Below are 16,594 nucleotides of genomic sequence, written 5' to 3'. Positions count from 1 at the left end.
CGTTGTGACTGCTTCGGCCAACTGCCCGGCATTTACAACGTACTAAAAGTTACTTTAAATCGTATCGTTGTTGTATTAGAAATTCTTTCTTTGCTATGATAGTCATTACGCTTATACTAATAAAGTTCCATTAAACTTTTTCGCCTTCTTATCGTTTGTAACTTTTTTGTCTGTTTGCATCCTTAATACCATAAGGGATTCGAGTTATTTCCGAAAGGAAATACAAAAACATCAATTATATAAAAAGTATATTTAAATTTGTATCTTATTTCTAATTAATTAATTAACAGGGTTTTCTAAACTTTTTCCGCCTTGTGGGAATTAAAAGAGCCTTTTAGAAGGCCTATTACGTGTTCGGCTAGGCCCACAATGGAGCGGCCGGATACTGAGGAACGGGGCCTGATATACCCCGAAAAATTCTTAGATTTTCCGACCCGTCTGGATCCGATTCCGGGTCCCCCAGACCGGTAGGCTGCTACCTTAACGATTCGGTCATCTGATAGTCTTAATTAAATTAACAGACCATTCAATTTCCGAAACATTCATGAAACTAAGAGTTATATTAATATAATGGTCTCATTTATAATGTTTATAATTTACATAATATTACTATAAATAATTTAAATTTTAATTTAATCTCTAACAAATATTTGAAAATAATCGCCAAAAACTAGAAAATTCGATGCCATCTGACAATGGATATGGCGTCTCGGAGCATGCGCATTAACTACAATTTGGATAAAATGGCGACTGGAAAGATTGTGCGCATTTTAGCAACACTTGGATCTTTTATTATATAATCCAATTCAATCGCAAGTAAAGTCGTTCATAAATATATTATTTGCTCTTAGAAATGGTTTTATCAATACTTTATCGTATATTTTTTGAATTATTAATTCAATACGTTATCTTCTTACCCGTTGATTATTGGACAAAAGATGCATTGAGGAATGCCAGGTAAATTATTCGAAACAATAAAAATGATAAAATTATTTTATTCTGTCATTTATAAAATAATAATAACTGATTTTAATACTTAAATAATACGCATACGGCTCGATTGGCTTAAATGCATTTGCAAACGATAATTTGAAAGTACTGAATGAATTCTCTACGACTCCCACACCAATTAGTTTACGAAATCGCTTTTTATTGGTCCGTTTCTGTCACATGAGGAATCCACATTCGTTTATTGGTTTAAACTGTTCATCATTTATACAATGGATGAAAGAACTTTCATGCTCTAGTATCAGTTGTTTTTAATTAACATAAACTATAAAATTTGTATTAAAAAAATATGAATTTTAATTGTTTATCTTCTTTTTTTGTATATTATAAATTAAACTAATTAGAAGTTTATTAACAATTTTTAAGTTTTATCAATACTTTCTCATTAAAAATTTAAATTTGTTACATGTCTTTGTGCAATGTAATAATAATAATTAATTTTAATTGATTTGCCATTATATCAAAATACTTAATTTGTTATTACTATTCTGTTATAATATATTAGTAGGAAAGAGTGTGTCAATAATGTGGATTGTCTGTTCTATCTGAAGATATGATCAACTATAAAAATGAACTTTGTAAGAAATAAGATGAGAAAGAAAGCTTCTTATATTGTGATAAATGTGAGGAAAACAAACATCATATTTCCAAACATTAAACAAACAAAAGTTATCCAACAAGCTGACTAGAAGACATTTCTCAACCTAATGATTGCAGTCTGATATTCTCAAATTCTGTTTCCATTCTGACATGATTTAGTACAAGCAGATTTAGTTTGTTGTTTCCAAAATTTCTTGTATATGGTTCATGAAATTGAAGAATCAACAATATTAATAAGCTTGCCAATCTATAAAATTTATATAAATTGGCAACAAGCAGTGGAATGGTGGTAGAAAAAATATGCAACACAATAATGCTCAAAAACAACACACGGTCTACACATTATTAACAGGCAAGTACAAACAGTAAATATTTATTTCACTTCATGATTTTATTAAATTGTAGTGGATAATCTTTGTTTTTTTGCCTTGTGGGAATTAAAAGGACCTTTTTAGAAGGCCTATTACACAAGCACTTGCCGCTGAGCTAATGCATATACACCGTGTTGCATCTGCCCTTGGGTACCCGAGGCTTACACATAAATTGATTGAACGTTATCATCGCACACACTCATAATGCATCGACATGGCTGACATGCCAAGTGACAACCATCCCAATGCTGTACAACGGGTCCCTATTAAGTTTAATCTGTATGTAAAAACACTATGTACTGAGATCACCAAGAAATGCTGTGTTCAGATCACGTTCAGATGTCTGACTGTCTTTGACATCCTCTGTAATGGGATAGACCCCCCAACCTGAACATACTCCCTGATATGTACAGTATTCCCATTAGGGACAACAGATTTGGTAGTGATCTTGTTTAGGGATCAGATCAACCAAACACTCCTTGGGGGTCAGAGTACAGAAGTACATAGTGGACATACATCATGAGAGAAATACCACTGTCCTTGCCACAAACACCACTGATCCTGACATCGTGGCAGCCTTTAACCAGGTGAAGCTAGTTTGCACTACGTCACACGCGGAACACCTAAAATGGCTATTTATAAATCGAGCATCAATTATAAAGATGAGTTGGTTTTGTCTGTAGCCTGGCAGGCATTGATGGATGCTGAACTTTAAATGTCAAGATTTGTCAGCTGTACGAATACACGTGTGGATCATGTAACAGATTCGAATGATTCTTAAATTTTCATAATCCGAATGCTCTGTAAGATAAGCAGAGGGTCAGGGGGAAAACCTCGCTGACCACTTACGCTGCACGGGTTGGTAAAACCCGACCTCGTTGTCGTTGGATGGTTGGATGGCTAAGAGGGCAAAAGTGAGTGGTGAGGTGCGTCAGTAAGTCGACAGGCGTCCTTACTTTGACAGGAGACAGGTTTGACAAATAACAATAAAGGTTTATTAACTAACAAAAGCGAACATACACTAAAGATACACATAAAATAAGGGTATACAGATAATTACTGCTAAAATGCGGATAAAATATCCCTATCGCTAATCGCGATCCTACCAATAAATTAGTGACGTGCCTAACCTCGAGTGGGAGAGAGTTTACAAAGTCGATATACCTTGATAGGTGGTCTGATGACTGTATGTGACGACCTCCTGGACTATGGAAGCTGGAATCAGTCTTATGTCCGGGACTGGAGACACTGGATTCAGTCCTTCCTGGACGATTGCGCTCTTTCCAGAGTCGATCGGTGTTTTTATACAATCGTTGTTGGCACTGAGCCAGTCTATTATTCAATGTTTGATGACTAATTGGCTGACTCGTGATGACTTGAATTTTTGGTTTCTCTTTCTGATCGGATCGGAGGTGAAATCCCCATCCGATCGATTTCCTATCGAACTTGCGGGTCATGAACCCCCTTTTAACTCTCGAATTTATGCCCTCAAAACCTGCGGGCTCACATTACTCTCGGTTTTCTTTAAAATTATACGTCCTTTTGGACAGTATAATTTTAACATTTGGCTTTACACTCTCCAGACCGACAGGGGTATTCTATTCTTATGACTAGAATACAAAAGAATTCCCAACGACATTATGAAAATTTGGATGGACATCATTTCGCGTGACGATCTCAACAACTCAACGCGTAACATCGAAATCTGTACCTTTCCGATAGCACGTCTCAGAGTGTCCTGGAACCGTTCATTGATCCACTGTCACAGTTCTTAGCGACAGAGGTGTCTGTTGTGGGTTGATGGTTGCTATGTCAATCCCTCGGATGTCCTACGTCAATCACCTGGACGTTGACCTGGTCCTAACCGTCGGTGGTAACTCGCTATGGCTGGTTCCTGCTGAATTGCCCAGGGTTGGATACTGGACTTGCAGTGTTGACTTGCCTTGTGTAGATTCACTTCCACATGAGTTTCCAGTCACAGAATACTCACACAATAATAAAGAACTAAGTTTCAAGATTGGTTATAATGACTCTCTCTTACAAATAACAAGTTGATAATATCCTGAAGCTAAGCCTATGCTAGAGCATGTGCTTTCCTAATTTCGTTGCTCAAATTTTGGATTTGTGGCAAGTCCCGAAGGAATGGTGCTTAACTTGCGGCATTGGTGTCGCAGGATGGATCGGAAGTGGGATATAACTTTGTTGTCGTGCGTTTCTTTCGGTTGTTTTCGCTGTTCATGCTGTGTTGTCTTCCACAGACTGGCTTTGTCCGCTGAGGAGACCAAAGTAAATCATTAAAAGTCGAAGCACTTGCATAAATTTTTCTAAACTTGGTCGAAATTCTCTCTCTGGAGAAGTTTCTGGTTCCGATTTGGTATTGTTGCTCTGTAGATCTTCTCACCCAACTTCTCCAGTCTCGATGTTGATTCGTTGGGTGTCGGATTTAGTTATCTTTCCTCGGTCATGCCTTCTATTCACTGGAGGAGGGGTTGCACATATTATTCGGATCTGATTCGGCTCCTTGACTTTCGCTTCTGTAACTTGAGCGGGATCTAATTGTTGCTGGCCGCTTCGAGGTGCTGATTGCATGAAGTGGAGTACCGATGTTTCGTCTTCTGAATTTTTACACATGACAAGGAAATATTGTCCTAAATCAAGATTTTACTGTACAGTAGAGAGTCGAAAATCGGGATCAATTGGGGACTGGGTTGTTCCGATTAGTCATTTGTTCCGATTACCCATTATGTACGAAAAAATACATTAACCTGTCCGATGTTCAAATTTTTCTCCATTGCGTGTCACTTCATGTTGAATTTTTCTCCGTTGCGTGTCGCTTTGTGTTGAATTTTCGTCGATTTTAAGCCTAACGAAAATTTTTATAATAATAATCGAGGCTATTGTATCGTTAAAAATTATTTCTTTATTTTGTACAAACAAAATAAATATATTGAAGAATATAAAAACATGAAAATTATACTTTAGAAGTAAATCTAGTATCAAAAACGTTTGATTCAGCATGACACAGTCCGACTGAAAATCATTCCGATTACCGGCCATTCCGATTAACGACTCTCTACTGTATTTATAATTTATTTATTTTATTTCATCCTAATTATATATGATTGCCGGCATTTAAAGTAAACAGGATTCCCAAGATTTTCTCATTTCTGGAGAAATATTTTTGTTAATTTTAAGTTTGCTTTTTCCTGAAAATACAGGAGCCAAATTCTATGCATAACCTCTTAATTTGGCAATTTTTTTTTGTAAAAATATGTTGGAATAAAGTTATTTAAGTTGGAAATATAGTTTATATATAATATGTATATACAATAAAACCTGTTACACATTTTTGAAGGAATCATCATAAGAAAAAATATAATACTGGGAACTGCTTTCTTTACACAAAAGCCAGACCAAATAGTAAATCCACATTTAAGAGACAGCTATATCATTTATGCATATACAGAAATTGACTGAATTTTAAATATCTTTGAATACAATATTAACTATAATTGTAATTTGAGGAAAATTATAATATTGGAAAAGTAAATGTAGTACAATAAATAAAATTGTTTAATTTTCATTTATTCAAAGTATTCATTAAGCTATAAATACATAGCTAATAAAAAAATTGTAGTAGAATGAAAATAACTTTATTTATTATATATAATTTTGATGTATTAGGAGCTAACAAAACTTTTTGGGTGGATCTTGTTTGAGTTTCTGAATTTGTAATATCTGACAAAGAAGACAAATTATCAATTACTTAAAAATTCTATGATTCAAATCTAAAAGATATACAAGAAAAGCAGCATACAAACTTAATTGGAGAAAGTAATATAAATGATTGCAATTGTACTACTAGAATTTTACAGAAATTACCTGTATCTGAAATTTCTGAATGTTCTCTGTATTTTTTTTCTTTTAATTAGCTTCTCTTTCTTCACAAGCAGCTAATTGAAAGAAAACTTTTTTTTAACTCTACAGCAGTTACTCTTCTAACAAATATCAACATATATTTGGATGATCATTTTTCCTTTGTATGGTTAAAAATTCCTTATCTTCTTGGATTTATAATTCAGGCATTAGCATGAGCCACATCAAATAAATATTTTTCAAACTTTAAAAAATTTTTCTTGTTTACATAATACTATATACCATTTTATTACATTTTTATGCAATCTGAACTTATTTCTTCAAAATATTAAACATTAATATATTACAAGCCATGTAAGTTTAATTTACTTGATGCATATTACAAAAACACACTCAAAATATTGTGGGAAAGTAGTTTACTATCCATAATTTGAGATTTTGTAGAATCTACTAAAATTTGTTTTTGCAACATTTTGCTTATAAAACACAAAACAAGTGTATAAAATTGAACTAATTCAATAGCACAAACCAAAGCAATAATTTATATTTGCATAATTGCTAAATAATTTAAAGCATGTTTTTTCATGTTAAAACAGATAGTTTGAAAGGATGAGAATTGTAAGGTAAAGAAAAGTAAAATATTGCCCATTTGAAAACTTTCCACAAATTATTTACATAAAATTTAAACTTTACTTTTTACATTTAAGTCTCTTAGGATATAAGTTAATATTATTCAAATTGATTGGATATCAATTTGAAATTTTGTATATAACAATATTTTGTATAAAGGAACAAATCTAGAGGTTCTACATAAAAATTTTTAAAGTTTGTAAATAAGGATTACCCTCATATTGAGGGATCTTATGAGTTTACATAAACCATATCATTCAGATTTCAACACTACACCTTGCAGAGAATCTTATCTGCAGTATCAAATTTACTAAATAGCTATTATCATTAGATTAAATTTTTATCCTAATTTTGTTGAAATCTTTGTCAATGAATTTTTGATAATTATCAGTATACTAGCAGATGGCCTGGGGAGGTGAGTATATCATACTTAACAAGAGTGTTACACGCTGAAATTTGACTTCAGAAAAGATTTTTATCATTGTTAATAGGGTGCCTGAATAAAGGGAAATCTTGATGGGATTTATTATGTTTTATCTCCTATTTTAAGGGTAAGCTAAAAGAAGCTGTTGGGCTCATACCGTTGATCGGGCAAAAGTAACGATAGTGAAGATTAAGATTATTACGTTATAGTCAACCTTACCCGTTTTCACAGAATGCAAGAATTGGGTCCCCCTGTTTCCAGACTAATTAGAGAATTTTTAGGTGCATCTAAAAATATTTTGATTTCCCGCAAAAACGAAAAAAACTGCATCTGTGTCTTGCACGTCACTTTCTCTTAACACTTCCATCATTGATGGAACTGTTAAGACTTAATCCTGTCTCTCTCTCCCGTGGGGAGGAATTTCGAAAAATCCCTTCTTAGTGTGCGTTCTCATGATGTACCCTAACTATGTACCAAATTTCAACTTTCAACTCCTAACCGTTTGTGCTCTTAACATTTCCATTGTTATGTAACACTTCCATTGTTGACTCTTCCATTCTTAACGCTTCCGTTGTTGACACTTCCATTGTTACTTAACATTTCCATTGTAGATGGAAGTGTTAAAACTTAATCCCGTCCCTCCCCCCTGTGGAGAAGAATTTCGAAAAATCCCTTTTTAGTGTGCGTTCTCGTGACACCCTAACTGTGTACCAAATTTCAACTTTGGGTGTACTATAGATTACTATCTATGGAATTTTGGGACTTTGAGTATATATCTGAACTGAGGGGACTGAGACGAGTTCAACGACACCCTACTTTTGGACCGGAGACAAAAAATAAAAAAGTTATCATACTTTTTCACTTACCATACTTTTTTAATGCTCTCGTGAAGACGGCACCATAGTTGCTAGTACTGCCATCTTGCGGTAAAGTCTGCAAACCATGACATCGGGCTACGGTCATCTCCAGTAAGGTTAAACACGCAATACGAGAGCGGAGAGAGCGACGCGACTTCCGATCATCGCGAGATTGCCATTTCGGTTAATGATACTTATGGCAGCAAACGTGGCGGCCATTCCAACTGTTCGTGCTCTCAACTGACCTCCCAGAGGAGAGCCGCCGGCAGGCCGCCATGTGCTAAACGTCACTAGTTATTGATTCACGGGTAGTTCTTGAACAAAGTAAAAAGGGGGGGGAACTTCTACTAAAGGCAATTTTAACGGCAAGCGACGCGACTCCCGATAGCGATAGTGAGGCCGACTTAGCAGATAGAGCGACGCGACTCCCTATCATTGCACGATCGCTGGAAAAAAGTATGATAACTTTTTTATTTTTCGTCTTTGGTCCAAAAGTAGGGTATCGTTGAACTCGTCTCGGTCCCTTCAGTTCAGATATATACTCAAAGTCCCGAAATTCCATAGATAGTAATCTATAGTATCCCCTCAACTTTCAACTCCTAACCATTTGGGCTCTGCGCTGATTATTATCTTTATTATCATCATCATCATCATCTTCAACTTGTCTTGATTATATATATAGATTAGTATTTAATATTTGGATGAATAATAATGTTACAGTTTACTAGTTATGCAGGATATATTACTAGTTTACATATCATTAGCATATGCTATTTTAGTGCTTATTGTGCTAGCAGTTGCTATATTGCCAGATTGGGTGATTTTTTTTTTTTTTTTAAGTGCCTTCTCTACAAAAATTTCAAATTGGGTGACATGCTACTTTTTGGGCTAGTTTTAATTATCCTCAGGCTAAAAATCTTAAAAATACACTACTTTTTTATTTTCATATATAAAATAGCAGAACATCATTAGTTTTGTATAATACAATAAAAGTTTTGTTTGTTGAATATTTCTATTCGCAATGAATGATAGTTTTACTAAAATGTAACATGTTCGATACTCGTTTAATTCTTGTTTTAGTACTAAAAAGTACTAAAACAAGAATTAAACAAGTATTGAACATGTTACATTTTAGTAACTTCAGATCTTCAGATCTGGCAACACTAGACATTTGTTGAGTTCGTACCAACATCTCTACTCTTTTTTCAGTTACGTTTCATCCAAAATTTCAGAAAAATTTTTACGTTTTGTTTTATGCTAGATTTTATGCCATGTGTTCTTGGCCTAAGAGGGTTAGTTAAAACAATAACCAAAATGCGGGCTGATTATATTACATTATTTTCGTAGATCCTTTTAGACTGATTAATAACAATCACTATAACTCTTTTGCATTGTTTTTTGTAGATTTTCTAACTTGATATCTTTTTCAGATCATTACTCAAACTATTCCAATAGGAAATCATTTGGAAAATTGCTGCATATTTTCCCACCGTAATACCCTATTCACACTGTACATTTTAAGCGGGATTAAGATTTAAGCAGAATTAAGTTAAATCGCATTGTCAAAAACAAGTTTAACTACTCGTTCACACTAGGTAATTAAAGCGAATTATTCGCTTAGCCCTCAAGTGGGTGTACTCAATATTACATTTTAAATAAAATTAAACTTTTGCTTATTTTTCGTAAATCATCATAAATTAATTTATATTTAGTAATTTAAATTATAAATAACTTATTTAAAGAGCATAAGACGTTAGTTAGGAATTATTATCATTTATTATCAGTGATGTCGTTGTCGTTGGCAGCACTATTCTCTCAATGTTTATATTACTTTAGCGATAGAACTGTGATAAGAATGGATTTTTGACAGAAATTTATATATATATATATATTTTCGTAAACAAGAAATTTATATTATCATTTAAACTTCTTGTACCGAAGCAGCATATACATGCTAACAGAGAAGAGTATCGTTTGTTCGAACATTTGTACTGTACCTGCACATCTGCTTCCGCCATTATTTTTGAACTTGTGGCGAACCTCGTGGAAAGCTTGAAGCAACTTAAGCTCCTTTGAGAAAGCGATTTAAGCTGAGCTGATTGTTTGTAGTTAGACCGGTTTAACGTTAAGTCAGTTCCGTTCATATTTCATACCTTAAGCTGGCTTAAAATGTACTGTACAGTGTGAATAGGGTATAAGTTTAACAATTGGAAGATTATATCCATACGTCTTGCGAGTATCCTGTGTCAATACATTTTGATGTTCACCTATTTTGTTTCCGAGACAGCTGTTTTCTTTGTTACCCTTTATAAATTTATAACTCTCCAACAAGACTTGTTTCGTGTAAATTTTGCAACATGAAGCATAGATTTTAGATAGACAAATATGTGTGCAATGCAAAAATGAGTGTAAGTTAGTAAAAAATAGACAAAAATACAAAAATATTATTTTTGGTGTACAACTTGCATTAAATTTTATGCTTACCCTACCTAACCAGACCCAACCATACAAACTGTAGCCTAACCCAACCTAAATAAAAGTAAAATGTTTATATATATATATATATATTAGTTTAGTTATATATGTATAAAACTAAAAACAAAAGCTGTAGTCACTAAGTCTCTAAGTTCAAAAAATGAAGTACCTTGCCTACAAATGACTCGCTTTGATTTAGAGAAAATTGATGCAGATACACTGAATGTCCACATTGTAATATATATATATATAACAAACTTATTTTATTAGTAAAAGTGCATAGTTACAAAATAATTCATTTTTATTGTTTGGGCTAGAAACAGTTCAAATCCACTACTTTTGGAGCACAACCCTGCTACTTTTTAACCTTCAGATCAGGCAACTATGAGCAGTTGTGCAGTATGTTGATATTCAGCAGGCTTAAAGCCTGTAACTCTATAAGAAAAAATGTATTCATTCAACCAGAAGGCTACAAAAGTTCAGAAAAAAATCTGTTAAATCACTGGTTTAAAGTGTTCTAACAGATTTTTTTTTCTGAATATTATTGTATTGAATTATATTATTGGCCATTAAAAAAATCTATGCACTTTCAACTGTATGAATGTTCTAAATTATTGGCAAATATTAGATCAGATCAACAGAGTTTGGGGTGGATGCTCAAAGATCAGTTTCATGGTTTGGCAAATAAATACATAATAAAATAGCCAATTATTTATGCTTTTGTCAACACTTTATATTAGGTAATCAAAATTGTTAGTTGACCATGCTTGTTTCTCATAATGTGTAGCATGGTAGTAATGCTTAAATCTTGAGGGATAACATTCAAAATGCCTTGCTGGTCTAAATCTATTCCTTAAAATAAACTTTTTATTTCATAACCCCTATATGATCAAATAACCGAAAGTGATATTTGAATTTGGTAACCAAATATTATGATTTTTTTTTTTTCAATATTTAGTTAGTTAATTTAGTATCATTCATAGGTCAATTAAATTGTCATTGCAATTTTTCTTCTAGAACAAAATGACAAAATGTTTTTTATCTATTCTGTTTAATAAATTGAGAAATGAATAAATGATTTAATCATTTAGTTTGTTGTTATAGAAAAATATTTTAGACATTTTAAAATAAAACAAAAATTTTTAATTAATCATGCTTTATTCAAACTAATGAAAAAATCCTTGAAATCCACAAAATGTAGTAAGGCTGTGGTGAAAATAAACACAAAAAGAATTAATTAAATAAAATGCATTTACAGTGGCTTCATCATAGAATCTTCATTCTTTTCTTTTTTTTAATGCATTGTTTTGGATAAAGAATTAACCAAATGAAATATTACCTATTTATAGACACACTCAAAAGAAAAATTTTTATATTACATGTTTCAAGTTTTAATATGATGCTTTCTGATACTCAGATATCTGCTTTGGGGACAGCCGATGAAAATGTTTAAAAGTTAGCATTTTACTTTTAGAGAAACAAGTCAATAAAAGAAATTATTCTTGAAACAATTTTATATTTATAAAATTAATGATGATAAATATATAAAATAGAGAAAATTATGCTTATCTATAGATTAAAACTCTAAAGATAAAAATAGATTGTATCATCCTCTTAGTTAAATTACATCACATTATTATTACATTATCATTCTTACATACTGAAGTGTATTGTTCTAAATTAATGTAGAAAACAGTTATTAAACTTGCATAATCTTAGTTTTTGATCAACAATAGTGTGACATTTTTTATCCCAATAATGTGTGTGTAAATTACCATTTAGAAAAGTATTGATTTACAAGACTTTTTATATGTAATTATTAAGTATATATTATAGAAATATGCACAAGAAAATTTCTCATGAGAGGAAACATACATCATCTTCCTGTTTTATTATTTAATATTTTCTAGTTATCATATTTAGATATTTAGTATTTATTTATGCAATATTTCTTTTTCTTTTAGGAGTCCAGACGAATGTCAACACATCTGGACATCTGAAGTTGAATTACTTTTGGTGGCAAGTGTCATTATTTGGATTTGGAGGAGAAGTTGCCCCATAATTTTAATCATGCTTACTTATGTTACATTTGTATTTAGCCATGGCTTAACATTACAGTCTGGCCTGTTGGAGACTGTGAAGTATCTGAAGTACTTGATTGTGCAGACAATGTACATTGTGTGGAATATTATTTATAAATTGTGGTTCATGTTAAGTATTGCTCTTGGAAATATGATACAGTCGATATTTCTTAAGATATTTGGAGATAACATAAGAAACCGAGAAGCAACTCTGGAGGTTATATTGACAACGATTGGCAAACTAATTGAATTTTTGTTTACTAAAATGATAGAATGTATCATGTATCTTTATAACATGTTTTGTACAACAGTATCATTTTGGAAAGATGTCATGCGAAACAAACCATGGGAAGTGTATTCAAATCCAGCAGCGGATCGTATTCCTTCAATGCCAGCATATTTCACAAATACATTTCCAAATAGAGAACAGTTGTTGTGTCATCCTGATTGTGAATTATCACAAAGAAGTAGTTCTTATTTAATTTCATCATCTAACAGTTTAGACCACTCTCAGCATGAAGTTTCCAAATCGAAGACTTACTCTACATCAAGTTATAAATCATCAGACATATTGAAATCATATATTCTTCTTTTCTTTACAAAGGCATTGTACATCTCTGTGGATTTGTGGAAATATGTATATAATTTATTTGTACCAAAGACTCATTCTAATGAACATTTACCACCTGGTCTAAAAAACATGGGACAGAACTCGTGTTATTTTAATGCAGTGCTTCAGTGTTTTGTGAGGACACCTGGTATAGTGGGATCATTAGAAACTTGCTTAGCTGCAGAGGCACTTGTCAGGTTACATATATCTGAAGTTGAAGCTCAGTTTCTTCATGCATTCAGAGAATTAATTTTACAGCTTTCCACTTGGACCGTGAGTGATAAAGTGATAGAAGAGTTTAGGTTCTATTGTAATCATTTGGAACCTAATCTTGTCTCCTACATGCAACCTAACCCAGCCCAACAGGATGCTGCCGAATTCATCATGTGGTTGCTTAATAAATTACACGAATGCTTCAATACAAGACGAGATAAAAACTATACCAGTGCCAGAATTCAATTAAAAAGGTTTCCCATCTTATTAGGATTTGGTTGTGGATATTCTGTTTGGAAATCTCATGACTTAAAAAACTTTTCTCTAACCCATTTATCAGACAATACTGTAAAAAGACTTTTACAACTTGCCGATGAAGAATGGGAAGGATACGAACAACATAATGCATCACCAGTCAGTTCTATGTTTACTAGCCAAACTGTCGAAGTCCATCAGTGTCTTGGATGTCATCAACTTTCTGCTCAGACTCAAATTTTTACTATGCTTCCATTAGTGTTTTCATCTGATTGTGAAGAAACAACAATTCCAGATTTGGTTAAAAAATTCTTTTCGATCGAAGATATGGACGTGAATGGAAGCATGCAGTGCACGTGTGGAATACCATATAATAGAATAAATAGTTTCACACCAATTCGGAATACCAAGTTGTCATTTTATAGTCCTGCTAAAATTGATGGTGAAAGAATTATTCCAAATGTTTCCTATCCAAGTCACCAACCCACAAAAACTTCTACTCCTATCTCTTTTACAGATATTCCTCCAAAAACAAGCACAAATACGAATTCAAGTACTTTGTATCAACTGCTTTCACCAATCAGTAGTGTTGTGCAGAGTCCAATACCTCCCAATGATGATTATTGCTCTCCTTTCAGACATGATATGTCACAGAAAACTCAAAGCAAGAAGTGGATAAAACAGACATTTTTGTGTAAGGCACCAAAGTGTTTAGTAATGCATCTTTTAAGGTTTCAGTTTGATTCAAACAAAAAACTTACATTAAAAACTCATCAGTCGGTTGATATACCCATATCAAATTTTGAAGTTCCAATATTGAAATCTGCATCAAGAAATGGAGCCAATAAAAGTATGCAGACTTCAGTAAGTACAGTTCAGTATGAATTGTATGGTTTGATTCTTCATCTGGGTCATCAGACATCATCGTCGGGACATTACGTTGCATATTCTTGCGACAGGGACAGAAATAAACAGACTGTCTGGTACAAATTCAACGATGAAATCGTCACGAGGATAAATCCTTCAATCGAATTCAACACACCTTACATAAAACAGAATGCATATATTTTATTTTACAGGCAAAAAGAATGCTGACATTAATATTTTAAATGAAATTATAGTATATTTTGATATTAAACAGTGTTGTTGGCATACTTAAATTAGTTTCAACTTACAGAATAACTTATATCATATTTTATTAAGTTGTTAAATGACAGCAAAGTAAGTTCTTCACAAATGAATCCATATTTTGATTGTAAAAACAAACAACATTCATCAAATTGTTATCATTGTACATAAAGAGCACAAATCCTATTTTTTACAGTCATTGTGTAAATTATAAGCATCATCTTCAACATGTACAGAGTGCTAAATAAGCACACACATTATCTTGATGTAAGTTTTTATTATGTCAATATTTCTCGATGTACATAAATTTTATACTCGAGTTTTTTGTTACTTCGATGTATTAAAGGATGTGCACAGTTTCTATTAAATTACACTTTGTCTATTATTTACCTCAAGGAAGAACCTAAACATGATACACACAAAGATCTGATGATCAATATTGCTTTAGTTAGACTAAAAACAAAGGAAATGAATGTGCTAACATTATACAGGGTATCTGTGGATTATCTTTATTGCTTTAGACATCAATGCAAAAACCTGAATGAAATATTTTTTGTGTGATTTTTTTTTTTTTTTTTTTTTCCAAATGAAACAAATTCTCGGTTATGTGGATGTGTCTCTTTTCACTTAGATGTGTATATGCACATTGACACAGTAATGCTTTAGCAAACATAAATAGAAATTGAGTATCATCATCATGTTCTATAGCAGTGTTTCTCAAACTTTTTGGACCGCGACCCCCCTTCTGCACTTACTCATTTTTCAGAGGTCCTTTGAAATTTTTGTGTGTCGAAAAACATCCCGGAGGGAGGGGGTTAGGCTCGTATTTAAATATTTATATTCTTTTTATTATTTATATGTGCAATTTATTTAAGTAATAATTATTTTATATAGTTTTTATTTCTATTATTTCTAAACATGAATCCAGAGTAAATTTATAAAATATTTGAAAAAAATTGATCTAGAATCAATTTTTCAGCGACCCCCCCAAATATTTTTCACGACCCCCACTTTGAGAATCACTGCTCTATATTGAAGGGTATGCATGCAAGTTCTATTAACCTTGTAAATGATACTTGAGAACTTGCTTCATGTGTAAGAGAGCTGCATGAAAATATTTAATTCCCAATTTTTGACTCCATGTCAAGTTACAAAGATGAATAAATGGTGTATGACAGCTTATTTATTCAGTGGTGTTATACTAACATTAATTATTCAATATTTACTCATTAAATACTGTTTCTATAGTATGTAATTTATAAGACCATGCTTATACCTAAAAAAGTTGATTAACTAATTGAATAATGTGAACTTTATTCATTAATGAAACTTGTTGCAAAGATAAATTATAAAACATTATCACAAAAGTTATGAAACCATATTTTATTTGTAGATTAACAAAATAATATAGAAGTAATTTATATACTCAGTAATAAATAGAATATTGTTTTTTGTATGAATTAGTTTTGGGAGGGGTTGAACTTTAATGGACGTCCATTTTATTTCATTAAATTCTACATTTTATTATGCATAAAGTGAAAGATTTTGAAGGGGTTTGAGTTTTGCTGGACATCGGAAATTGGGACAAGAGGGGAGGGGAAATAATAATTTCAACAAACATGGGGACGTAATTTATGGACAATCTCTAAGTATCTAAGATACAATATATAAAAACAGGTGGAATGCATGTGTTTCAATACATTCACATTCTTTAAATCCATTGTACTTTCTTGATTTTGAATGATGTATCATTCAAAATACATAATTCCAACATGATAATACCATTTTGGAATATGTACATTATAAATTATTTACAGAAAATAAGCAAAGTTAAAGCTTCCTATTCCTTAGCCATAGATTGTTACTCATATATTGTCTCTCTTGTCCACTTTCGAGAATGCAACTTCGTAATCATTCATAATTTTTTGAATCAACAAAAAGTTTTTGGAAAATTTTCTGTAGGCTACTAAAAAAATATCAAAAGTTGGGTTAACAGGTAGTAATATCCCAGATTTTCATTGAATTTTAATACTTTTTCTATACAATTAACAGCAATTACATTTATT

General features: G+C 32.2%; 1 protein-coding gene across 1 annotated transcript; it reads left to right on the top strand.

Moving 5' to 3' along the window:
* Positions 1–698: 698 nt before the first annotated feature.
* On the top strand, positions 699–14,896 carry LOC136985706 (uncharacterized). The gene is made up of 2 exons (XM_067283038.1): positions 699–957; positions 12,206–14,896. The coding sequence occupies exons 1-2, from the start codon at positions 854–856 to the stop codon at positions 14,493–14,495; spliced, it is 2,394 nt and encodes a 797-aa protein (XP_067139139.1). The 5' UTR covers positions 699–853; the 3' UTR covers positions 14,496–14,896.
* Positions 14,897–16,594: the final 1,698 nt, after the last annotated feature.

Source organism: Centruroides vittatus, unplaced genomic scaffold, assembly GCF_030686945.1.
Source record: "Centruroides vittatus isolate TY-2023 unplaced genomic scaffold, ASM3068694v2 contig_975, whole genome shotgun sequence".
NCBI lineage: Eukaryota > Metazoa > Arthropoda > Arachnida > Scorpiones > Buthidae > Centruroides > Centruroides vittatus.
The sequence above is the reverse complement of the archived record's forward strand: the minus strand, read 5'-3'. Positions and strand labels throughout refer to the sequence as shown.